The sequence below is a fragment of the Sebastes umbrosus genome, chromosome 5 (assembly GCF_015220745.1).
Source record: "Sebastes umbrosus isolate fSebUmb1 chromosome 5, fSebUmb1.pri, whole genome shotgun sequence".
NCBI classification, from domain to species: domain Eukaryota; kingdom Metazoa; phylum Chordata; class Actinopteri; order Perciformes; family Sebastidae; genus Sebastes; species Sebastes umbrosus.
In genome coordinates, this window is record NC_051273.1 from 26,823,567 (window position 1) to 26,850,434 (window position 26,868).

The 26,868-nt window shown below is 40.5% G+C and overlaps 2 protein-coding genes across 3 annotated transcripts in view; one reads left to right on the plus strand and one right to left on the minus strand.

The window, feature by feature from the left end:
• Positions 1-357: 357 nt before the first annotated feature.
• serpinb1 (serpin peptidase inhibitor, clade B (ovalbumin), member 1) lies at positions 358-5,648 on the minus strand. 2 transcript variants are annotated; one of them, XR_005206977.1, is made up of 8 exons: positions 5,426-5,648; positions 4,238-4,426; positions 2,054-2,191; positions 1,850-1,967; positions 1,589-1,731; positions 1,332-1,499; positions 528-1,228; positions 358-496 (listed from the first exon to the last, which is right to left on the minus strand). XR_005206977.1 is itself a non-coding variant. In XM_037770136.1 (7 exons), the coding sequence occupies exons 1-7, from the start codon at positions 5,597-5,599 to the stop codon at positions 821-823; spliced, it is 1,338 nt and encodes a 445-aa protein (XP_037626064.1). In that variant the 5' UTR covers positions 5,600-5,648; the 3' UTR covers positions 358-820. The 2 variants fall into 2 exon arrangements, 1 of the variants encoding a protein (XP_037626064.1); XM_037770136.1 differs by having other exon boundaries at positions 358-1,228.
• An 11,481-nt stretch (positions 5,649-17,129) lies between these two features.
• The window catches only part of mylk4b (myosin light chain kinase family, member 4b), a 41,295-nt gene continuing 31,556 nt past the window's right edge, over positions 17,130-26,868 (plus strand). Inside the window, exons 1-2 of the mRNA XM_037770134.1 lie at positions 17,130-17,370; positions 24,745-24,997. Of these exons, the coding sequence (XP_037626062.1) occupies positions 17,306-17,370; positions 24,745-24,997 (318 nt within the window). The 5' untranslated portion in view covers positions 17,130-17,305. The remainder of the gene's footprint in view (positions 17,371-24,744; positions 24,998-26,868) is intronic.

The window sequence follows — 26,868 nt, forward strand, 5'->3', positions numbered from 1 at the left end:
TAATTTGCTTCTGATCAGGATGGTGGAGCAATATTTGTATTACTAGTGTAGGTACTGTATATTTTGTGTCACAGTTTGTCTCAGAAACACATTACTGAGTCATCACTGCCCCTTAGTGACCAGAAGAAGAGGAACACCCACACAGGGGTCACTTGGAGTTAACAGGATATACAGAACCTCCTCAGTTTATGCATGGTATGCTGCTGACTTTTCATTTGCTTTGGTAAGAATGCTGTCGAAGAACTTTATCTGGACTTTATCTGCATTGATTTGGTTTCACATTTCAAAACTGTTTTTCACAGCTTTGTGGCGTTATGCAATAGTGTTTAACAAATTATTGTAAAAGGAGTCACAAACTGTAAGGATTTGCAAAAACACATCTTGCAAATTTATCATCAAAGCAGTAACACATAATAAACCACTTACTACATTCATCACCATTCATTTTTCTTATGCTTTATCTATATTTAAAAATCCTAAAATATGAGTTCAGTTCCTCTGGAAAACCCACAGACCTCAGGGTGAACCCACTTCATTAGAAGTACTGTCAACTGAAGTAACAGTCCTTATGAAAAATCTTAACAGTGTAGTCACTTTAAAACCCCAAAGTCTGTTGCTATATTTCACTTAAGTTCACTCCAGTATTACAATGCATTAATTCAACCAAAAACACTCCAACTCCATCTACAGCTACAATTTCAGTTCAAAGGCAGACAGCTCTTCAATTAGCAAAACATCACAGAAAATACAGCCTTAATTTCAAGGATTTTGCATGTTTTTTTATTTCAATTGGCCCAACATCTTCCTCAGCTGGTTCTGTCTACTGAGGAGACGAGAACCTGCCGAGGAAGAGGACGGACTTGGTCTTATTGTGCCTGATGAAGAAGAGGAAGGGGTGGTCCGCCATGAAGTGTTCCTCCCTCAACATGCACAATGCTATCATGCCTGCTGTGGCTGCGGCCGCCTCCGTCCCCTCCTCGTTCACCTCCACAAAGGCCTTGTGGGCCACCGTGGACAGGAACAGTCCTCCTTCGCCGTTCATGCCAGACAAATCGGCCTTCGCCCCGCAGAACACATCTGTCATGCCCAGTTTGGCCAGAGGCTCGTTCAGCTCGTAGTCTTCCTCCAGCTTGAACTTGGGCAGGTGAACGAGGACTTCCGAGTGGACGTCCATGTTTTCCCTGTTGGTCCATTCGTCCAGCTTCTCCCGTGTTAGCTCCTTCTCCAGCTGGAACAAAACACACACACACACTGTATTGCATCTCTAGATCATATTTATATTAAGATGTTGTAAGCAGCAGCTTCTAGGTGCTTGTTAAATTGTTGTGTACCTTCAGCAGAGGGTCAGAGCCGTCTGCGGACTCCTCAGGAAGCAGGATGAACATGCTGAGCTCCTCATCCACGTATGGCAGTTCCAGGATCTGCAGACCAAGCTCGGGATCGTAGTTGTAGGGCAGCTTCTTCATCTGGTACATCATCTGGACCGGCTTGGCCTCATTCTGACGCACAATTAAAACAGAACATCAAGATCTCATCGGATCAGATCTCATCTGGCTAAGTTAAACTGTTTTGTGTATTTAAACTTCACCTGGTTGACTTTAAAGGTCATCTCTTTGGTGTTTGCCACATCAAAGCGGTGCAACCAGTTTCCCTTGAAGTAGATGGCGTTAACCAGAGCCAATCTTGTCATAGCGCTGACTGTTCCTGGTTTCAGGAGATCTTTAATCTTATCTGGAAGGAAATACAGAGACAAAGCAACCGTTGAACACTGATTCACAGAGTACACCATTAAATGATTGCTGTATTAGTTGATATAGGAATCATTTTGTGTCCAATTAAGTGGACTCACTTTCTGTCTGCTGCTCTACCCAGCTGTTGATCTCCGCTCTGCATGCCTCTGGAGCCCCTTTAAAATCAACAGCCTTCAGGTCTGCCTGGTAGTACTTCTGTGTGGCTTCGAGGAATTTCTGCAGTGAGCAGATAACATCTTATGAATTCAGTCAAATAAAGTTATTGATTGAATATAAGTATCTGTGTCTTCTGCGATACTCACCGGGAGGAAGTTGGCGGAATTTTCTCCGTATAGACGGTTGGCTAGTTTCAGGATGTACGATGCAGACGGTGAGTTGATGTCTGCGTTCAGTGTCTGGAAGTCTGCATGGACGCCTTCACCAGAGCCGAATGAAAGGGCCTGTGTGAAGGTTTGGAACAACAGACTTTATTCTGGGATCAAAAAAGTGTGTTACAGAGAGTGAAAAGTCAGGACATTACAGTTTTCTTGAGCTACTGTAACAACTTGAAAGACTTCTGCTGGAAATGGAAAAGAATCTGGTTATTGGACAGTGGCAACACAATATTTCAAAATGATCTTCACCTTATTGTTAAATTTGCAGGTTATATGATGCGCAATATTACAAGCCTCTATGTACATTATGTGTAGTCCTGTGTTGCTTTCCGTGGCTGCTACACTGTATGATCTTCTTCTCTATTCTCTATGTGCGTTTTTGTTGCCTGCAATTGTAATATTTAGTCATGTCTGCTGTTTTAATGTTGTTAAAGTTATGTGCCTTCTACACACATTGCACTACTGTATAAGGCCAAAAGTATTCAGAGAGGCATGTCCCATACTTTTGTGTACTTTCGGTCTAGGGCTATTTTTTATGGTATGAGCAAGGCCCCTTAATTCCAAATAAGGGAAAGCTTAATGCTATAGTATTATTATAATTTAGTGTTCTTCCAGCTTTGTTTCAACTATAGACTGTATATAAGAATTGGACGTAGTCACCGTGACAACATCCATTGGTTTGTGGACTGCCGTTTTGAAGCCTCGAGTTTGACATTTTGGCCGTTGCCATCTTGTTTTTTTTTTTGCAACCAGAAGTGACACAAGAGAGTGGAGCTAAGTACAACCGAACGCTGAATAAGACATTTTTAGGCAACCAAAATCTTGCAACTTTCATGAACTGAGTTCTAAGGTGTAAGACGAAAACACGGACAACTGCCAGACCGGACAACGCCATAGTAGCAACCTGTCAATCACAAGGTAGCCACGCCCTAAAGCATACCCTGCTTTATGGTCTATTTGACTCTAAATGGGACCATAATTTACTAAATGAACATCACGCTGTATTGAAGAAGACTTGAAACTAGCGATTGAGACCATAAACTCATGTTTACAATGTTTACTGAGGTAATAAATCAAGTGAGAAGTAGGCTCATTTTCTCATAGACTTTTATACAATCAGACGTCTTTTTGCAACCAGAGGAGTCGCCCCCTGCTGGCTGTTAGAAAGAATGCAAGTTTAAGGCATTTCCACATTGGCCTCACTTTTCAGACCCAGAGGTTGCCCACTAGTGTCAACAGTATGTGGAAGGCTCTTCCCCGTTTGTGCCTCCCTACACAAAGCCTGGAATATAAAGACATGTTTTTCCCAGTTTGTTGTGAGATAACTTGACTAGCCTGCACAGAGCCCTGACCTCAACCCCATCCAACACCTTTGGGATGAACTGGAATGCCAACTGGCAGCCAGGCCTTTCCACCAGACATCAGTGGCCAAACTCACTGTGGCTGAATAGGATCAAATCCCCGCAGCAGGGTTTCAAAATCAGGTGGAAAGTCTTCTCAGAAGAGCGGAGGCTGTTATAGCAGCAGATTAACACCCATTATTTTTGGAATGACATCTTCAAACAGTCACATACGGGTGTAATGTTCATGTGCCCTCATACTTTTGGTCATTAAATGCATATCCATATTTCTGCATGCTGTTGTGTTTTGTGTTTTCATTCAGTCGTTCATTTATCATCAACCTGCTGACTCACTGCAGATAAAAAAAATGCCATTTGGCTAAAAGCTAACACATCTCACTTACATAGAAGTCATTAATCAATATAAGATAAAGAAGAACAGAGAATAAAGCTCAGAGGATTTACTGTACTTTAAAAAGAGAACAGGTTTTAGGAACTCAAACCATAACTCAGTGTAGAGCTTCCAGTTTTCACATCTGCTTTTAAGCAAACAATACATTACTTGTTTCAGAGGAGTACATTGAGGTCAAAGTACAGGTGCCATTAGACTTCGCCTGTCTGAAGACACACCTTTCAGTCTGTGGCCACACACACACCTGGGCAAACAGCCTGAACTTCAGAACTCATAAAACGTTTTATGGAAACGGGCCAGGATGACTGTATTTCATAAACTGTATGACATCAGGTTATCGAGAGACGGTGTGCTGCTGACCTGTGCCATCTGAGCAGCAGTGTCTCCTTTAGCCCCCAGGTAAACCATAGCCAGGGCCGAGCTGATGCTCAGCGGTGAGACAAAGATGTTCCCGGTGGGATTTGCTTGGCTCAGAGTGCGGAGCAGCTCCAAGGCAAAAGCTGTGTTCGAGATGCTGATGGTGGCCATGACTGATGATGTGCGGTTTTCCTGTAAAGAGAAAAATGACATTGAAATCAATATAATTCCATTTTGTAAAATACATTTCAGACAGAGTATAATGTTAACATACCAAATTTCATAGTTGATGGTGTTAATATGAAACAAACTGTATCCTAAATATCGTAGGAAAGAGGACCTCTACATTTCACACCTTAAGAATTTCCCAATTTGGGATCAATAAAGTACATCTTTCTATCTTTCTATCTATCTATCTATCTATCTATCAACAAGTTTAACGCCACGGTAAGAAGAAATGGGGATTGAATTTAATAGGAAACATCTCCTTTGCTCTCACCCTCCCTGAGTTCTGTCTATCTTTATTGTCAAATTGTCAAATAAAGGCAACATTGCTTTTGTTGCAAGGAAATTGTTTTTGTTTTTCAATAAATCTGTTCTGAGAGGAATGCACATTACTCACTAAAACTGTCACAGAAAGCTTTTTTTCCCCAATTTGATCCACAACCTAAATCATTTTAATTATCCATTTGCACATGTAGCCTATATGCACCTATATGGTCACCTGGATGCTCCAAGACACTGTAATGTTACACCTATCACCATGGTTTAACCACTTAGTGGAAAATCTGCATTTCTAGTGAGTATATAGCCTATAGGGTTAGGGTTGGGTGGTGTTTGCATAGATTCAAAAGATGATTAAGGTATTTAACTGTTTGTTTTTTTTAACCTTTCTGACAATTTCAAAAGTTTTGAATGCATTTATAAACAAAGTTGGTATAAAATGTTGTATTTTCCCACATGTCTGACTAGTATCACAGTTTTCACTGGAGCCTGTAATGCTGCGTTGAAATACCCGGAAATAAACCCACCGCACACGTCCATCTTTAAATGGCACACTATAGCTGGTATTAAATACGCAATTAGAGCAGAATGCATGTCAGACATCAGGATTAGCTGACATGATAGCGGTATGTGTGTGTGTGTGTGTGTGTGTGTGTTTCAGGCTTATAAGCTTTAGTGTTATATTACCTGATGTTCCTCTCGCGACGACTGAAGCTGCACGCTGTGCTCGCACGCACCACACGTGTGGAGGAGTGAAAGCAAAACGTGAAGACCCGCAAAAGTCCCAAAAAATCTCCAAACAATAGAGAAAGCACAGAGTGCAGAGGCGGTGGTTGAAGGCAGGAGTTCACCGCTGCTCATTTATAGGAACACAGGCAGGTTGGGACTGGCACACTGTGGGTGGGACGCGTGACTGGGCGATAAGTCACCGACTGGTGACAATACATGCCTTTATAGTACTGGTATACTGGGGAAGGGAAACAAAATGAGCAAATACAGTGCTGTGAAAAAGTTTGCACATTTTTAATATCGAATTTATTAGATATTTTCTGCTATCCGATGACAGCGTGCATGGATGGAGAGACAGGGGCGGAACCAGGATTTTAGAAATAGGGGGCCATGAGTCCAAAATCCCCCAGAGGAACCCCACCCATCTCACACATTCCCGCATAGCCACAGACCAAACTCTGTACAATTTTCAAAGTATTTAAGAAATCACAAAATGTCCCATTTAATTTATTCATGTAACTGTAAATCTTATCTCCTTTCATTATAGTCTAAATGTTTGATCAAAGCCTTCTCTACACTGCCTGGTGGAAATGCCCAAAAAAAAAGTCAATATTTTATTTTAATATCAGAATCTAATACGTGTTATATGTGTGTAATATTGCAATATAAATTCCTCTTATGTCATTAACCCCCCCAAATACCCAGGAATATTATGAATATTATTAGGGCATGGACTTGGTGTCCTTTATGGCACCTGTAATATCCTGTTATACTAAATTAATGAGAACTTATTTTTTTCTCCCTAAGATAATAAAACTGTAATAAATACACAATTGTGATTAATATTTTGACAAAATTTCACATCTTCTGCTGCTCAGATCTAGTGGTGGAATGTAAGTACATTGACATTTATACATTACATGTATAACTACTGCATTTAAGTACAATTTTGAGGTACATTTACACTTCATACTTCTACTGCACTACATTTCAGAGGGAATTATTATACTTTTTCCTCCACTATTTACAGTATCTAGCTGTAGTTACTAGTTATTTTGCAGATTCAGATTATTAATAGAATATATAATCAGCAACTAAATTCTGAAGTATTATTATAGCCTAGATTAAGCTACTCAGCAGTACATACAGTAGTTAAAATTGGCCCCACATTAACCAGTTGCAACATTGTAGAAAGGCGTGTCTGTGTGATTTATTGTGTAGAGATTATATCTTGTCTCCACCCGTCACAGAGGCTTACTTGGCAACCACTATAACATAATAAACACTTCTGATTCATGGGAACCCTTGGACTCCAGCCCTCCCTGTTACATTACACCATCCTATAGCCTGTCCCACTATAGAAGCCCTCCTCCGCTCTTTCTTCCTTACACATACAGAGGTTTTCCTTTCATGTATTATGTACCAATATTATACTTGGCACCTTTAGGAAATATAAACACATTTTACCCGTTTAACAAACCATGCCATATTGCTCAATGCATCAGTGTTAAATAAGTCATTCTGCCTAAATAAATTACACTTCTAATTTAAAGAAGTTGCCCAATTTAAGACATATCTAGTCAAAGAATAAGGAGTCTAAACAAGCCTAAGAATCTGACCAAGGACTTGATGCCAAAAATTATTGAGGAGCGATAACCAACCCCGTCCTCCTGCACTGTCTAAAAAAAGAGCGACATTATTATATTTTTATGTGCATTTATGTGCCTACTTGGGCCCTAAGTAGGTTTTGATTGGCTCTGTTCAGTACACTTTCTTTCTCACAGAGAGTGGAACATGAACAGTAAAAAAAAAAGCTTAATCACAAAAATGAACAGAGAATCTCTGAGACATCACATTTATAATCTAAACAGGCTTAAACCTAATAATTGATTAAGAAGAAAATGCCATGCTGGATGATACTGAAATGGAATAATTATTTTTTGAAAATTATATACAAATGAGTACAATGTTTATATTGTTTGCATTTTACCCTCATTTTGGGGGTCCTTGGTGGCTGCAGGGGCCCAAAATCAGCATGAAAAATGACCAATCAATGCACATGCAAACAGAGACGACTTAACATCTGTCTTCCACTAGAGGGAGTCGAAGGGTTGTGTTGTCCCTCCGGCTTTATGTATCTGAATATTATAAAATTGTCAGTGCATCATCCCATAACTCCCATAGAAAGCATTGAACAACTTGGAAACAAGTTTATCACAAGCTTGTCCTACCTGGCTGTTATTACTAAAGTATGTTTGAATGATGTGTCTATGTGAGTGTTTGGTCCTCAGAGTCTTCTGTGTTTGGAGCTTGAGTGAAGAGGTAAAAATGGCAATTAAAGAGAAACATATTGGTGGGTCAATATAAATATTGCACTCATTATTCAATTAGTTGGTTATCCTTTTTTTTTTTACTTGAATTAGATAGTGGTTAAGTGTACATAAAATTGTTTTTTTCTGGTCAAAAAGACACATTAATCCATTGCAGTTCCAGTCAAGGGAACACGATTTTCATTATTCACTGTTTTGGATATTAGTTACCATTTAATAAATTACGATTTGATATATTACAAATTATATTAGTTTTTTTTTTTTTTAAAAGAGCAGTGTGTATGATATTAAGATATTAGATAATAAGGGCTCATTCTAAACACAACAATTCTTAGTTTCAGGTGATTATACACTAATGAAAACATATTTATGAATACTATATTCCATACCAATAAATAGCCCCTAAATCCTACACACTGGTCCTTTAATGTTTTCTTTATGCTCTATAGTAAACAACTGTATGAGGAATCTTATCTGCATGAGAATAAACCTCCACTACAATCCTCCCCAGCTTGTCCTCCCTGTAACACCCCTCTGAGTGTTGGGTCGGTGGGTAACTCACATACCAGCCTCAGTCCCTCCCTCTGGTAGCTGTTCTGTTCCTGCCATTGACGTTGGCATTTCCATTAGCAGGAGCATCTTTTTGTCCTGTCAACATGGCCCCGATCTGGTCATGTAGGCTCGTCATCAGCTGTGTCACTTGTGAGGGGAAACTGATCATGGAAACAGGGTTAGCCTTGAGGAAGCTGAGGGAAATGTCAGACCTCACGTGAAAAAGTACATGTGCAGCTTATGCAGCAGTAGCAGGGAAGCTACTCAGGCAACTCAGTTATATACTGTAGTTACTTGTTGCACAGACATCAGAAATTAGACATTATAGTGTTCTTCAACTGTGGGGTTAAGACCTCACATGGGGTCTGACATGCAGACAGGCTCAAGAATGATTTCTATCACTTCATATTACAATTTGCTAGATGTTTTTTCAAGATAAAAGTGCTGAAATAGATTTGGTTTCTTCTGAAACTTTTGCGTCTCCGTTACAAGTTGAATTCAAGTTTTTAGAAGAATTTACGTTCCATTTGTACAAATTGAACCACTTGTATGGAGCTGTAATTATTGTTTTGACACATTTTTTTATGTTTAACTTAAAAACTTAAGCTTAAAACCCATATAAAGTCACTCTTTTCCCACCATATAAACTTTGACGTCTATTCACATGTGTCCGATCTTTAAAGGAGATCTTGCAAATTTTGAGCTTCTCTCTCGAGCTCTCTTTTAGGTTTTTCTGTCGCGTTCAAAAAGTACAGAGTGAACAGTGGGTGCCCCATTTTAACAATTATCACGCCTTGTCCATCGCTATGACGGCAGGCTTTTCACCCCGCCTTCACAATGTGGTCATTTGGAACAGCTATGAACACTTCTGCCTTCATACGTGGTCAGACGACACTAGTTAGTTTCAAGCATAACCCAGCCTTTAGTCCCTTTTATGGGTAACCATTCAAAAACACACAATCCCATACATTCCAATGATGCGACTCGATGGATGTCTTTTATTAGACCCTCCCTGACAAGTAAACTGTTCGTACTGGGTAACGCTCCTCAAGAGAAACAGAAGACATTATATGACTGTTTTTACAAGCTGCCTAGAACTCCCCATGACTAAATTGACTTTGGCATGTTAAACCAGTGGGGTGCCCCTTTAAACGGATAATCAGCATTTCAACCAATCACAATTAACATTAAATGCATCCGAAAACAGAATCGGAAAAACAAACCTTTGTTGTTCACTTTGAGAGTGACAACTGGTGCCTTTAACTGACTTTGAAGTCAATGGTGGTGTTGCGAACTAGAAATATTTTATAATTTACATTTTATTGACCTAGAATAGATTTAAGTTATCTAAGAGGAAATATACACTACACTACACTATTATCTGATTCATGTTATTATCACGAGGTCAAAGTTCAGAGGGATGTGATGTCATCAGTCAGCGCAATTTTATTATCGCAGAGGTCAAAGTTAAGAGTGTGATGATGTCATCAGTCAGCGCAGTAGCGAGTAAAAAACGTGCTTGTTGTTTACGTATGTGTGCAAACGGTTCTGATTGCTTCGTGTAAAGATAACTTCAACAGAACTGGGAAGAATAAAAGTTGCCAAAAGGAAGATGGAGTCATGTCTCTTTAAGGGTGCAACAGTGGCACACTTGTTCGATATGTTACACTTGGCCGGAGGAGATAGGGCCTGTTGGCAGAGTATATGACCTTTCATAAATCTCATCGTTGTTATTCATATTTATTTACGAGTGTGAGATGAAAACGTAGCAGCGTGCCGACAGCAGGCGGGGGCTTAGGGGAGTGTGTGTGTGTGTGTGTGTTTCACATTGTTTAACTTACTTTACCTTTGTCCTTCAGCAGGCTCATGAAGGACACTTTAATGCCCCAGACCAGCAGTTAACAGTTATAAACTCTGGGGGACCATGACTTAAAGGGCACAAATTACAAAACAATAATGGCTTGTATCTCTTAAAACCAGCTCGCTGAACTGCGGCAGACATGACACAGGAGGCCTGAGCCGGAAAAACAGAAGTCTGTATAAGTTGTAGAAAAAACTGTATGCGAGAGAGTGAGCAGATGTGATGTGATGAGTTGTTTGTTGGCTGTCGGTGTAAAGCCAAGGTTTAACAGCTTACCTTACTGAACATGAATTTATGGGACATCAGATATAACTTGATTCCAACCTTGAGCACACTTCGGTAGTCTGAGTTCTTGGAAAAAGCCAGAGGTGACAGAGTTGGTCTGGACTTTTACTGTGGCCTTGCTTTGCCTTTTAAAGCTAAATATAAATAGTTGTTCTACTTTCTGGGAAAGGCGCCGATTTGCTTTCTTTTTGAAAGTGAAATGAGAAGATCGATATGAACCCCATGTCGGTTAGTGAGTTTCAGTTTCAGCTCCTTATTTTAGCTGTCCGGCCCACAACTTTACGCTTTTGGTTCCCTCTCATCGCTCTCCTAGCATTACTTTCATTGCAGCAGGCAGCTGTTTTAAGTCAATAAACCCTTAACACTATCTGCTCAGCACTGAACGACACACCATTGGTGACCTTGAACGTGACACACCAGAAAAAAAAACAACAGAAAAGGCCACTCGTCTACCGGCAATGGGAAAGAAGTCTATCGCCTATATTAGCAGGTTTTCCTGTGTTTAAAAAACCTGCATATACATGCTAATTTTGGTGGACAAAGGGTATTAGCAATTAACAATATGAACATAATACACAATATTTACATTATACCACACTACTTTAAAAACTTTTGTAATAACTAAACATATACATGCTAATTTTGGTGGACAAAGGGTATTAGCAATTAGCTGGTGGAGCATTTGGCAGCTAAAGAGCCAAACATTTCCCTCAGGAGTTGGTAGAGATGCACAGACTGTATATAAGAAGTGGACGTAGTCACTGTGACGTCCTCCATTGGTTTGTAGACTTGAAGCCTTGAGTTCTGCATTTTGGCCGTTGACATCTTGTTTTTTGGCCATCGCCATCTTAGTTTTTTGCAACCAGAAGTGAGACGAGAGGGTGGCGATAAGTATAACCAAACAGACCCGGAGGTTGCCCACTGGTAGAGACCAAAAACAGAGCTAAGCCAAGAACTGAACTAAAAGTGAGTAATGGACATAAATCCACCATGTGGTCAGAAACGTGACTCCAAATGAATGATAATGTTGTTCCGTAACTGATGGATGTGTAAATAAGTAACTGCTTGCTGACAAGTTTAGCATATCGACTTCAAACGTGATGTTTCTACAACCTACAAGTGGCCAAACAAATTAATTATTGCAGGTTTAATTTTGGAGCTAGAGTCAGGACGTGTTTAACCTAGCTTAATATGATGACTGTTTTTCACATTTCTGTTTATATACCGATTAACCAAATGAAACATGTGTAAATTAGTGGTTTAGAGGAGCTGGTAGCTTTATTTTTTAACCTTGAACATAGCCAGGGTAGGGGTTTTTATTTCTTAAAGAAAGCAAGTACTTTCATTTTCCAAAATTATCTACTCCTTTAAATTATTTTTGGCCACCATGAGGCTAAACAAATCCAAAACAAGCTGATAGACACACACCCTTGACATATTATCACCTTATAAAGTTGTTATGGCTAACATTTAGCAGACACAACACAAAATTATCATTCATTTGGAGTTCTGTTGTGCCCACCTAATGAATGCAAGTCCAATATTCACTCTCCACTTAGCTTTGTTTGCTAAAAATCCAACTTCCTGCTGCAAATTGGGTTGATAAGAGCGCTGAGACTGAACCAAACGGTAAATGGTGCAGTGAAACCAAAACTACCATCTAATAAGCTCCGTAGAGCTGCAGAGTCGGGTGATAATTCTCTGTTGATTCATCAATTAGTCACATTACATGGAGTCATTTGATTAATATAAAATATTACTTAGTAGAGCTTTAAATTAAATCTGCAGTGAAGGCAAAATGTTCATGCATGGCGGGTTAGTGAGTGCAAGTCTGTATCTGCATGTACAAAATGTGTACGGGTGTGTCTATATCTGACTGAATATATGCTGAACACACGGTGCCATGGTGAATAGTTCATGGCATATCACCAGATACTACCTCAGCTGCATGTTCACAATACTGACCTCAGCTTAATGCACGACTCCAGAGTTATTAAATGCGCCCCTCAGCTGCAATTAAATAAGGTGTTACGCACTTGATACAGATTCTGGAGCCATTCAGCTGCTCAGTTTGAATCAACAGAAGGTGAACACTGTGTACCAGCTCTTTCTGTGTTTGCTCAGATTTCTCCGGCTATTTAGCTAAGCACTTACACACTTGTCAAAGAACTTGTTTGTAATTACATGCTCTTATTTGCAGAATTACATCTGATGTTGCTGCTACAGAATATACACCTTAGATGGTAACTTATGCCTTCAGCTGTCAGTGCTATAGTTATGAAATATCCACAGAGGATCATTCAGCAAAGCACAAATTGGTCTAAGAATACAGTTAAGACTTATGCATGTCTGCAGCATGTGTTTATGATTCGGTGAGGTAGCGGTTTCATAAGATTTAACCCAATTCTCCTGACCTTGGCAATTAGAAAGTTATCAAGTTCAAGATCAAACGAACAAGGTGGAGGTTAAGAGTGTTCACATACAGTATTTATACTGTATATTTCTATGTAAAGTTTTGAGCAACTACATCTAATTTTAACATATGCTCTGTGCAGTGTGAAAGCAGGTAAACATTGAAATAGCAGATTCAGATATAGAAAACCTCAGGCATTGGTAAAGGTCCAAAAAGTGGGAAAAAAACGCTGTGTGTGTTTTTGTTCTCGTATTAGACATTTCCACGGTGAATGGGTCGATGTGTAACAACGAAAAACATGTAATCCATAAGATTTCTTAACCCCTTTAAGCAATTAACACATTCAAGTAATTGGCCACAGAGAGGGCCCGTGGGCAGCTTACACACAGCCTAATAAAATGACAAATTGAACAATATGAACTTAATACACAATATTTACATTACACCATACTACTTTAAAAACATTTGTAATAACTAAAAACCATAAACTGTATATAAGAAGTGGACGTAGTCATCATGACGTCACCCATTGCCTCGAGTTCGGCATTTTGGTGGTCGCCATCTTGGTTTTTGGCAACCAGAATTGACACGAGTGGGTGGAGCTAAGTACAACCGAACGCTGAACAAGAAATTTTTAGGCGACCAAAATGTTACAATTAACTTTCATGAAATGAAAATTCACTGTGAAAGGGATAAAGTTGTAAGACGAAAACACGGACAACTCTCAGACCGGACAAAGCCGTGGTAGCAATCTGTCAGTCACATGGTATCTACGCCCTAAAGCATACCCTGCTTTATGGTCTATTTGACTCTAAATGGGACCATAATTTACTAAATGAACATCATGCTGTAATGAAGAAGATGTGAAACTAGCGATTGAGACCATAAACTCATGTTTATAATGTTTACTGAGATAATAAATCAAGTGAGAAGTAGGGTCATTTTTTCATAGGCTTCTATACAATCAGACTTCTTTTTGCAACCAGAGGAGTCGCTGGATATTAGAGAGAATGCAGGTTTAAGGCACTTCAGCATTGGCTTCACTTCTCAGACCCGGAGGTTTATTTTACGTATCAAAGGGTTAACTAGTTAGCTATCTTCCAGATGTCATTGACCAGACAGATTCTTTAAAAGCCTTGAATCATCCATCATTCTAAACAACAGCAGTTTTGATATCCCGCATAACGATCCGATTGGCTTGAGAGTTTGGTAGTTTGCGAACAACAACATCTGACTGGATAGAAGCCTATCGCTCTTCCAGTTTTTTTTTTTGCATCATTACATACAATGAATGAATAGTAGGAAAGAAGTCATAGATGCATGTTTACAGTTAGCCTAGTCTACTTTTCTTGAACAGTATATGCTGATTCAGCAACCAATGTTTACACAGCAACTGTTGTCTATTAATTTACCACTCTGTCATCACTTGACTGTAACCAGGCAGCAGAACCATAAATGTGCTACAGATTTCTAGACATGAGATCATGTCATGTGAGTGTACCGTATTGACCATCCCCATCCTCCACGAATGCGCTTCAGGTCAAGGCGAACACTGGTGCCCTCAATTCTGTCGGCCGAGGGAAGACGCCGCTGCAGCCGACCGCCGTAGTCAGCTGGCATGCCGGCCTCTTTGTGCCCACACAGCTGTGACCTTCTCAGGGATCACAAAGGAATCTGCCCTCCTGATTGATATTCCAGGTTAGATTAAGTGTGGCACCTGGAAATCTGTGTCAGCCGTCAGCCTCCAAAGTCTGATTTTTTTGTTTTGCAGCTCGCGTGTGAGCAGTCAGCGGCTGAGAGAAAAAGGCCTATACACTTGATGCAATGTCAGTGACCCTCGCAGCAATCGTGATATGATACATCTTAAAAACCCTGCCGCCACCATACCAGACGGTTTACGCAACAGATTAAGCTGAAAATACCTCGCAATAAACGCAGCTCTCAAAATTGACGTGAATGTATGCCCGCATGTCAGCCAGTGTGTCTGCTTCATGACTTCCTGTCTGGGAAACTGTGTTACATGGCTCTGTTGTACAACGTGTGATCTCAAGATTTGTTTGTTTTAGGAGATTTTTCTTATTATGAACAGTGTTATTTTTTCGTGACGTGGTAGTGTTAGTTTTTAATGCCTTTCTGTTTTGAAGAAAAAGTATTTTTCAAATATTTTTTAAATTGTGTAAAAAAGTTTTGGATAAGTAAAATCACAAATTTTCTTTACATTGCACAAAACTGAAAAGATAAAATACATGAAATAAGAGCAGCTTAAAGATAGGTCTGTTTCATTCTAAAAATTATATTACCACATAATTGTCAATGTAATTTACCTTGATCGACATTAATAATCTCAATTTTAAATGTAATAGAGTCATTTTATTGAAAGGAGATTTGCCTTTTGACGGGGTTTTTTTTTTTTTTTTTAGTTCATGGTCTTTTGGTATGTCATGGTATAAATGAATAACAAATGTTGGCTGTGTGGTAAAAGCAGACATGCTGGTTCTTGAAAGCCCAGTTTAAACTAGACTATGGGGCGTGAAGGCAGGTGGTGGTGGTCAGGTCAGCCAGCAGCTGTTTGTTTAACTGTGTTATCATTTGTTTGCTTTATATTTGTTTTATTCTATTTACAGATGCAGACTTCTCGGCTGTTCCCGTCATTATACAGGATGTTGCTTTTTAGGTCTGAACAACAGTGTCTGGCACGCTTTATCTTATCTCTCAGTTAGTTATGGAGCTGTTCATGGAAGCTGCAGCTTTGAGTGTTCCTATAGCTGCAGCTCGTCTTGTTGGCATTTTTTGTGACATACACAGGGCATAACACAGAGTGTAACAATACCCTGTGCTGTCTCATTTCCTTTGCCACACATTACTATTAATCCAAGATAATCTAATTGAGTGTGAGCTAAATATAGCACAAGTGGAAGACAACACATTTGGCCCGGGGTGACACTTTTGGACCGATGTAAAGCGCTGTTAAACCCTTACAGCAACAGGCACCGGTGTGACCAATTAGCACAGAGAGAGAGAAGGTGGAGGGACAGGAGGGTGACAGAGGGGTAAGGGAGGATTCAGTGTCAGGACTAAAACTGAGCTCCCTAATGGGAAGGTCAGGAGAACAACAAATGATGGTGATAAACACAACAGATGATTACGAGACAGCACTGTGAAAGCCTGGAGCATCTTGTTTCATTGAAAGTCCCGTGTTTTTTGACCCACCCATCCACCCTGACCTTCTCCCTCCGCAACGTTTCTCGCTCTTTTTACTTCCTGGTTCACGATTGTGTGGATTACATACAAATTGATTTTGTGGGATATATCCAAATTACAGTGCATTATTTTTCGTAGGTGTAGCTACTCCATGATATTGCCATATAAACTTGGTGATAATGTTGTGTTAACAACTTGTTTCCACTGTTTTCAAATGCCCCCCCACCCCCTAAAACAATCAGGTTTAAATTAGGGCTGTCAATCAATTAAAATATTTAATCGTGATTAGTCTCAAATTATTCACAGTTTAATCACATCTGTTCAAAATGTACCTTAAAGGGAGAGTTGTCAAGTATTTAATACTCTTATCAACATGAGAGTGGGCAAATTGGCTTGCTTTATGCAAAAGTATGTATATATTTATTATTAACAATCAAACAGATATTGTCCAGAAACCCTCACTGGTACTGGATTTAGCTAAAAAATATGCTCTAATCATAACATGGCAAAATCAGGCCCAACAGGCAACAACAGCTGTCAGCACACAGTTTTTCCTCGCTGAAATTAAGCGTAAGTTTGGAGCGTTATTTCGCCTCATACTCAACAAGCTAGTGTGATATGGTTGGTACCAATGGCTTCCTTGGGTTTTCTAGTTTCATAAGATGATTTAAAACTCAGCTCAAATACAACAAACAAGGAGAGTATTTTTTTTAAAACCCCTCTCTGTATCTTTCCTTATTTCAGCCCCCCCTAGTCTCCCCCTGGCTGTATCTGTCTCCCACTCCCAGTCTTTCATCCCTCCTCTTGCAGAGACACATGGCACTCTGGCATGCCACTCGTTCCATTATAACAAGCCACATTCCCTGGAACACTTCCTCCGCTCTGTCCCTGCTAGTGGTCCCTGCGTCCCAGAGCAGACCCCCCCCCCTCTCATACACCCTCTCTTCTCCTCACCCGCCCCCTCTGGTGCTTATCCCTCGGCGTCCGTGGCTCCCACTGCAGAGAGCCAGAAGCAGCCAGAGCTTGCCATTGAGCTGTCTCTCCTCATCTGTCTGTCTGTCAGTCACACTGGATCAATTTTCCCGATAGCTGCCTGGTGTGTGTAGGGAGCAAAAGAGCATCTAGCACCTGGACATAAAAACACAAACCGGCAGAGGAAGGAAGGGAAACCTGGAGTGACGGACTCCAGCACACCCATGAGAGACATGGGAGGAAAGGAGAAGAAGGTTTTGGTGATTGCCAATGTGCCCAACTACCAAGGGTGAGTCTTTTGTTGCAACTCTGGCATATTTTCACTGTCCCTAATTGGAATAGTTAAGGAGACACTTTTGACCTGCCTGCACTGTCTATTCGTGTTATTCCTCAGAAATGCAAAGCAATCTTAAACTTGCATGATGACCATGTTTTGAATTCTATCACCTTCTCTTCCTGTGGTATCAGTTACCGTCACAGTGCAAGGTGCCACTTGTCAAGTTACCCGGCAAACTGATCCATTTAGCACACATGTACTCTGTCTGTCATGTACTGGTCTGAACTAATATTTGACAAAAACAAAACAACCTGAAATTTTTAATTTTTGAAGATTTTTTTTGGGAGGGGGGGGTAGATTTTCACATTTATTTGACAGAGGACCGCGTAGAAATGGGAGAGAGAGAGAAGTATAACATGCATCAAAGGTCCCGAGATCTGAATCGAACCTGGGACGTTGCGGTTATGTGGCATGCACTGTTACCACTCGGCTACCAAGGCGCGCCTTGGCATTATCATTTTCAAACTTCTCAAAAAAAGACCTCTTATATCACACTGTCAGGGTTGTGTCATTATGTACATTTATGTGCAGTAGCTCAACAAACTGGGAAAAAAAACAAGAATCTATTTTTTTCCAATAAAAAATAAGCGAGAGAATCATTTCATTTATTTTAGGTTCGATGCCGGTTCATACATCATTTCGTTGCAGAGCAGAATGCAACCCAATCTGCTGTGGACTAAAAAAAGGGCCCTGCTTTGTTCTTGGCGAAATGGAAAAGTACATTGAGTGGAAGTTCTACAGTTACACTCTTCTGCCGAGGTTGGCGAGTTGTTGCCAGTGTGACAGATTGGAGGGGGCTGTGGGCACCGAATATGTCTGTTGGGGCACAGATGAGTGCGTATATCTGTGCATACTGTACAGCATGTTTGTGCACATGTGTGCAAAAACAGCACATTTGTGTGCACAAGGTACAGTGTGATGCGGAGTTCATGCATTTTCTTGTAGTTGCTGTGATCATATATCTGTGTATGTGTTTATTTGTTTATGGGTGAGTGTATTGTATATGGCACTTACAGCAGAATTTCAAGGTCGCTTGGGTTCTTTGGCTTTGGCCCTGTCCGAAGAGAACCTCCTCAGTCCAACTATTTGCATCGGGCACTCCAGAGAGCTATGGCGGTGATACGTTGATCATGACTTGGCGACAGCCGCGGTGAAAGCTGCAGCGAGCTGGCAGGCTGGAAAGGAGGGAATGTCGAGTTTAGACGGGGAAAAATAATCCCTGTTGACCACTTGATATTATCGTGTCGGCGTCGACACGTTTAATATGATGCCTATTAATTTGAGAAGCGGCTGTGGCCACTTGAGTATCCTCTCTGATGAAGGAGTGCGGGCTGGGAAATATGTGCAGTACTTTGCACAATCCTTTTTTTCTGGTGCACAAGGCTGTAGTTGAAGAGTTCAGCAGAGAGAATTTGGAGATCTAGATCTTGAGGCCCCTTTAGAAGTCTTTTGACTCCATACATTATGTGTTTATTGTATTTTAGCTGAGACCAAAGACAAATCTGGTTGATTGATAATGTTGTGTACTATTCTATTCTCTTCTCTGCACACACACACATGCACACACACACACACACACACACACACACACACACACACGCACGCACGCACACACGCACACACACACACGCACACACACACACACACACACACACACACACACACACACACACACATTCAGAGACACCTCCCCCACATTCCTATGGTTTATAGGCTTTGATGGCTGTTTCCATGCGACTGCTAAACCAGGACAGCAGAGGCCCCTGAGAGAGAGATAGCACCCTGGGGTGAAGACTGTCCGTTCGAGGCCGCCCCTCCCACTCAGGCTGTCTGTGACTAGATCCTCTGTCCGGCCTGGTACCTAAAAAAGACCCCTAATCTGTCTTGTTGCTGTTGCTGTACCGTGCTCACATGTAACAAACAAACCCCTGCAGAGTTAGGCCTTGGATTACTTACACACTTTTACATTAGTGTATACATTGATACTGTATACACGTGAACACAACACGAGCAAACACGCATGCAGCAGACTCTGCGTCCCCCCTTGCCACTTAATGTTATCTTAGCTGAGAGCGACTGCAACGTCTGTTTACCTAGCAGCGGATACACACAAAGCAGAAGCTGAGACAATTTTTAGATTCTAATTTCTGAATAAGCTACATGAAATGTTGACATGGGCAGGACTAGCTCAGCCTGACTCATTGTGCAATATTCAAGCCTGGCTTGTTATTCTACACCAGGCCTGATCAAGGCTGAGAGGACCGATGGCACAGCAGTGCCAGATAAAAATAAATAATTTATAGCGCATTTCAAATGTGGAGATGACCTGCCACCTCAAAATCTGTGATTATTTCACATTTCATTACATCAACATATTCTAGTCACTAACTCTACTTTGTAAAATTAAACTTTTAGAGTAAAGACACTTAGATATTTTGGGAAATATGCTTGTTTGCCATCTTACAAACAGTCACTCACAAATTCCTTTCAGTGTATTTATTGCTCTCTTATTTATGTGTTTTACCTTGTAAGCTATAAAGATAGCTACCAACACAAACAAGGGTCATCTGGGGTTGTTTTTTTAAAGTCTGGAAAGAGTACAAAGAAAACCTCTCACTGTGAACAGCTGCTGACATTAGATTGTATATATAGATGGACAACACATCTCCACTTCCGCCCACTGTACAAAAGTGAAGCCAAAGCGGTCTTGAGCTGCTGTCTTGAGATTTTGATGCCATTTGGAGCCAGAGTCTGCGCAGCAGTGATGGGGGGGCTGGAGCCAAGGTATTGAGGTCCCGCCCACACACCTGCCCGAGCCAATCACTAGCCGAGCATGGTCGCAGCTCGCTACCGTGAGCCACCTAGCTGCTACATTAGCACTATGGCGAGAAAGACACAACAACTAACCACAATATAGCTACATTTATGATCAAATTGACACACGTTCTATTACACAGACTCTTGATAGTTATGGTAAGTTTAAGTTACATCGTACAATTCCTGAGCCTCCGGCTCCGTGACTACTTTACTCAGAGCAGCTGTCAATCACAGCTGTCAATCATGACGTCTCAGCCCTTTTTTATAGCATCAAATAACTAATTAAAACCGAAATTATTAGAAAAATGAACCTGTCCCATCTGCTAACATGGAGGGGGCGGTGTTCATAACCTATAATGCAGCCAGCCACCAGGGGGCAACCGAGATGTTTTAGCTTCACTTTTGGGGAGCTGTTTTGTCGTCCATCTTTAAACACAGTCTATGCTGTTGATAATCAATAAATAGCACAATGGCGTAAGCTAACAGCTTGTTAAACCACATCTTCTATTTCTACGTGTTGAATACACAAGATACAATGTGTAAATACGTAAGCATAGGAGTTGTTTTAAGGTAGCTATCATAGTGCAAGGCTAGCCGTTCCCCTCCTCCCCCTTTTCCATTCTTTGAGCTAAGCTAGTTTAAAAACAAAGACATCTTCGGTGCACAGAGATGAAACTGTTTTGCATCTCGTTACCTGAGGAAGTACGGGTATTTCACAAACTTTGGCATAGCTAAATAGTTTCAATTTAGTTGTTTTCGTCTTACAACTTTAACCCTTTCACAGTGTGTTTTCAGTAAATTAAAGTTAATTGTAACATTTTTGGTCATCTAAAAATGTCTTATTCAGCGTTTGGCTATACTTAGCTCCACCCTCTTGTGTCAGTTCTGGTTGCAAAAAAACAAGATGGCGACAGACAAAATGCCAAACTCAAGGCTTCAAAACGGCAGTCCACAAACCAATGGGTGACGTGAAGATGACTATAGCGACCTCTTATACAGTCTATGCTATGTACAGCATTTGGACCCAGTCCTAAACATGTAGAAATGATTTTTAAAAAACATCCTGATGCTGCCCCCTCCAATTAACATTTCTGTCGTGATCAACACTTATCGTGCATATGTTTTATTAATTCCTTTTGACAGCCAGTATAAATAGATTTTGGGATATTTTAATTCCCGTGGGCAGGTTTTCACAGTGAGGTCCCCTCTCATCACTTTGATCTTTTGGCGCATTTGGCATTTTAGGGGATTTGAACGATGCCAACCCGCCCCTTCTTTCTTTCTCTGGCTCTTTACTCATCTAAACATACACCCACACAGTCCTCGGGGGTCTCCATGATTCATTGCTACTTTAAAAGTTATGAGACACATGCGGGGTCTTCCTATCAGTTACATGGAAGGATTATGATGGAGAAGACAGATAGGAACCCCCCTGCAGTTTTATAGAGGGGGATTACTAAGGGCCGCCAAGCAAAGTAAACATACACAAACTACAGCATTGCTTGGACAGTGACACACTTGCTACTAGAACGCATGCACACATAAAACACAGACACAAACACATGCCATACACAATACCCCTTATGTAAGGGGTGGTTAAAGAGACAACTGCAATGAGTCAGTGACCACAATGGAAAGCAATCTATTCAGCTTTAATTCCTGTCTGCCCGGCAGCAGTGTGACAGCTCCTGCCTCCTAACGGTTTTTCACTGATGGGCGTTTTCCATTTCTGGTGATAGTGTGCCCCTTGACCCTCGCCCTGTACTACAGAGATCCCAAAATAAAGCCCTTTAAAATGAGTGACCCAGGGTCACCCAGCTGACAAGGAGCATCAGGGCTTCCCAGAGCCAGCCGACACCGTCAAAACAGGCATGAGAGTTCTTGAAAGACCCCAAGAAACCGGCTGGGTGGTGGTCAGGTTGGACAACCAGTCCTTTAGTACGTCAAATATTGACGTAAAATCCATTAATTACAATATAAACCCATCCGCGGCAGCAATAAACGCTCAGAGAAAATGGGCCGGGAGTGTGGACACGTAGTTTCAAGAGTGAAAAGAGACACAGGGTGGGTTGGAAGGGAGGTGGATGAGTCCAACAAACACAAGGCTTTCATCCAGGATACCGCTGTTTGTGTCCCGTGTGTTTTTCACTTTACAATCAGATGTTTGTTCGTGTCCCGTGTTCACAACGTTCGGTTTCATTTTCACTTCACAAACATAGTAGTTTTAAACCCAATCAGGATTTTTTTTTCCTGAACCTAACTAATTGGTTTTGTTGCCTAATCCTAAAGTTACGCCAAGGGTAACTATAGTGGTTTTGATGCCAAAAATAAAGTGACGCCAAGGGGAGTGACGAAGCGGCAGTTTGTGACGAGATTTGAGAACGCGTTGAGACAACTGTTGTCTCTCACAGTGAGTGGTGGAGGAAGTACTCAGCTCCTTTACTAAGTAAAAGCAGTAATACATGTAAAAATACTACAAATAAAACGTCTACATTCAAATGTATTATTAGAAAACTAGAAATCACATGTATTATAAGTAAAATGTACTTAAATATCATAGTCATTGTGAACATGTGCCTGGAACATTAGGGGGTTTCTGTGCAGTCAGATTAGCTGGTAAGATTACATGCTACACAGCAGGTTGAGAAAACTCATTTTGGATACATTCGTATCATGCTACAGCAAGGGTGTATTTTTCATAGTCTCTGAGAAATTAACATTTTAGAAAAATACAGTTCACATTTTACTGAACAACAGCATTTTGTGGGCTCACTGTATCTTCTGTTCAGTGAAAAATCTTAATCTGTAAAATTAGCCTACTTCAGTCCTCACATACAGAAAAGTAGAGTAATTCACTTTATAATGTAGTGAAGTCTGGTCACTTACTTTATAAATATCAGCAACACATGTCAAATGAGGAATGTGATTATTGAGAGAGCTTTGTTATGATGTGTAATGTGGTCTGCAGGGTACATCTATTGTGTGATAATGAGTTTGCACAAATATTCATGTTGAACGTTCTGCAAAAACTATCGCCGAAAAAGCTACCATCTATTCTAATATTATAAATATCTTTTCATGAATGCAATAATTGAAATAATCATCTACCTTGTGCCATGCACCATTTAATTAACAACATGTATCTGCACATCTGGTGAATCTGCAGCCCTAACCCATTCCCTCATATACACAGAATAATAAATAACAGTAAAAAAACAATTATAGAATGTGTAAATAAAAAGGCCAACATAAATAACAGTGACAGGTGCATCCTTGGCCACTCTCTTGGTTTTAGCACTGGAGTTGAAATCCTACCCTGAGATGCTGAAGAACAGCCCTGGCTGCTACATACAGTCTGACTCATGCGCTGTGCTGAAACTACAGCCCCTCTGCTCTGACCTTTGTAATTGTCAAGCAAAGGCAGGACATTTTCACTCTGGAGGTATAAATATCTCCAGTGATCTTCCATGACTCCCCCAGAGGCTCAACAGGTAGAGCGCAGCAGAAAGCCAGCTGTCGGCAGCAGGCGTCAGAGTGGTTATCTCCACCACATCATCAGTCATCCCACTTGGATCAGAGACACTGCTGTCCACAGGAGGGCTGCATCAAAGCATATGGTGCGCACTGCTGTTTCAACAGTTCAGATTAGAGTTGGGCAATTAGATTAGGCATGAGATTTTGTTATAGTGTTTATACCAAAGCAGGGATCTCTTTAATTTCACTGGTTGCATTAGGTAAGTGGAAGCAATGTTGCAAACCAGTGAACAGGACTGATTTATGGCAGTGTTGGAGTTAAAGGGTTTTTGCATCAATGTGATGCAGTACATTGATTTTTTTAGGTATTTGATTCAATGCGAGCCAAAAACAGGCATTCCCTTCTGGTTTGTTTATCTATAGATTATTTCTTAATTGAACAAGGCTGTAACTAAAGATTACTTTTATTATCAACGTTTTTAAATTATCGATTATTCTGCACATTATTTTCTCTATCAAGTTGTTTGGTCTATAAAATGAGAGAAAATAGTGACAAATGCCCATCTCAGTTTCCTAAAGTTTAAAGTCTTTAAATTGCTTTGTTTTGTCCAGTCCAACAGTCCAAAACACAAAGATATTAAGTTCACTTTCACATAAGACAAAGAAAATCAAAAGGGGCTAGAAACTGGTAATGTTTAGCACTTTTGCTAGAACGAGTGCCGACTCAATTTCCGTTCTAATTGTGATAAAAGACTACACCGACCCAAATAAAACATTTTAGTAGTAGCCCATCACAATTTTTCAGAAGCCCAATGTTACATTTACAAAGATTTAAACCAGAAAAAGCATACAATTCTCACATTTCAGAAGCTGGAACCACCTATTTGGACGTTTTGTGTCATAGAAGATTTAAAAGAATGATCGTCAATATTAATTTTGACGATTGATGATTTAATTTGTGTTGAATGATTCATTGTAAATGTAATGATATATTTTAAATGATAGAAGTTAATAAACCGCATGTTGTAATTCCAGGTCAGACAAGAAGACTCAGTGCAATGAGACTGTTTCTGGCAAGAAGAATGGCAAACTCCCATCATCTGCCGTACCGCCGCCGATCCCCATGTCCCCCATCGTTGAAAAGATGGAGGGGCTGAAGGCCATCCGCAACCGCAGCAACAGCCTTCGTCTGGGCCGGCTGGCCTTCTACCGGCACCTGGAGAAGGTGGAGACCATGCGCTGCTTCTGGGAGCTCAAACACGTGGAGCTGGAGGGAGGGAGCCAGCAGGTAACATACGCTGCCTCTATTCTCCTCACTCTTATCATCCACATAGAACTAATGCACTCCAGAGCTGGGGTTGATCAGATAAATCTGTGATTCCTGGAAACAGAAACCTTTCCTGTGACTCCCCAATACTTCCTTTTAACCTTCCTCCTTTAGTTTTTTGCTCAAGGACACTTAGTAGAATACATTCTTACAAAGTGATACACTTAACTCAGGTATTTTGGGTTACACAGTTGAACTCTGCCACCCTGCTGCCATATTTAAATTGGACCTACTTGATCAAATCTTGACATGGTCATTTGTCAAAAAAAACATACCACACTTTTCGCATGTTTAGGCCATTTCCTAAAACTTTAGCATACATTACTGCTTTCCAAAGCATGCAATGAAAAACATTCAACAGTACTAAAAAGTATGAGATTTGTAAAAAGAAATAGGTTCAAACAAAAAACACCAATATGGTTCTCTTAATCTTTTGTTAATCCCTCTTTATATTGCAAACTAAAAATCAATTAATGAGCAACTGAGTTAACCACTGGCTAGACTTTGTTGGTCCATCACACAAGCCGGCATTTATGGGAGTGAGATAACATGAGGATGACTGTCTCTGTAACAATGTTGTGCCCCCTGATGGCAATACTGCAATGTGTTGAACCTGAGCCACAATCAGCAGGCTGTGCAGAGAGGGGGAAGAAGGGAACTGAAATAAACCGTTCGCAAACACTATTCCGGTTGTCGGCACCTGTTGGCAAGCACAACATGCCCTGACAGGTGGAATACAGCAAGCTCGCTAGAGGGAGCTGTAGATCTTTTAATGTTTTTTATTGTCTGTTTGAACCTCCTCAACTCACAGCCTGTCACACACACACACACACACACACACACACACTCACACTCACAAACACAGTAGTCCACAGACTGACATGAATGGTCAATGCACACAGATCTAGATGCCACCAGATGGCGGCCCTGGGCCAGTTTGCTTTGCTCATTTGAAAAAATGAATACACAAGACTTGCACTCTCATATGAGAATTGAGAACAACTATGTGGCCAGCTAGGTCTGCTCAAATGATCTATATGAAGGTAATCTTAAATTGTTAAGAATATTAATAATAATATTATTAATATATACTATTTAATTGTTATGAATATAAATAAATGTTGAAGTTGAGGAAAGTCTATATTCAAACACCTTGGCGTGATTGACATTAAGGAAGACATAAATCTGGACATGTCCATCTGTAAATGAAAAAAAATCTATATTTGTGTTAAATATACAGTACACAGTTATTTAATATACAGTATGAAGTTAAATGGGTTTTTTTTCTAAACGCAAAGTAAACTGAGTGTACAAGGTGTTACGTTTTGTTGTACTCATTGTTGGAAACCAGCTTTTTCTACAAGTCATTATCATAATTTCAACTTTTTGTGTCCAGTTCAGAAAAGTATTAAAAATAACCTGAAGCAGCACGAGAGCCTGTACACTATTGTAGCCTTTATGAATGGTCTCTAGAAAGTCCAGCAGCTGGTTGATCTCAGTGTAGCTACTGTAAGCCTTGACTGTAATTATTATTTATTTTTATATAAATTATATAAATTATATATTATTTATTATTTATTTTTTATCTTGTCCAACTTTAAATCAGTGGTGCTTTCGAAGTGACCACCAGGGAGCGCTGAGGGACATGTTCCAATAACGTGGGAGGCACCAAATGTAATTTAAGATCATACAGTAGTGCCCAGCGAATAACTCTCACCTTCCTCTCTGAACTCTGACCTCAGTGGCACCTTTGTCCCACCACCTGTCCTTCTATTCCCTCCCCGCTTTTCTGTTCTCCATCCTCCTTCATAGTTTAACTACTACAAACTGTT

Coding starts and splice junctions, on each gene's coding strand:
- serpinb1 (XM_037770136.1), bottom strand. CDS start 5,599: ATGAGCAGCGGTGAACTCCTGCCTTCAACCACCGCCTCTGCACTCTGT. Junction 2,192..4,237: donor CTGCTGCTCAGATGGCACAG/GTCAGCAGCACA, acceptor ACCTTCACACAG/GCCCTTTCATTCGGCTCTGG. Junction 1,229..1,331: donor GCTCTGACCCTCTGCTGAAG/GTACACAACAAT, acceptor GTTTTGTTCCAG/CTGGAGAAGGAGCTAACACG.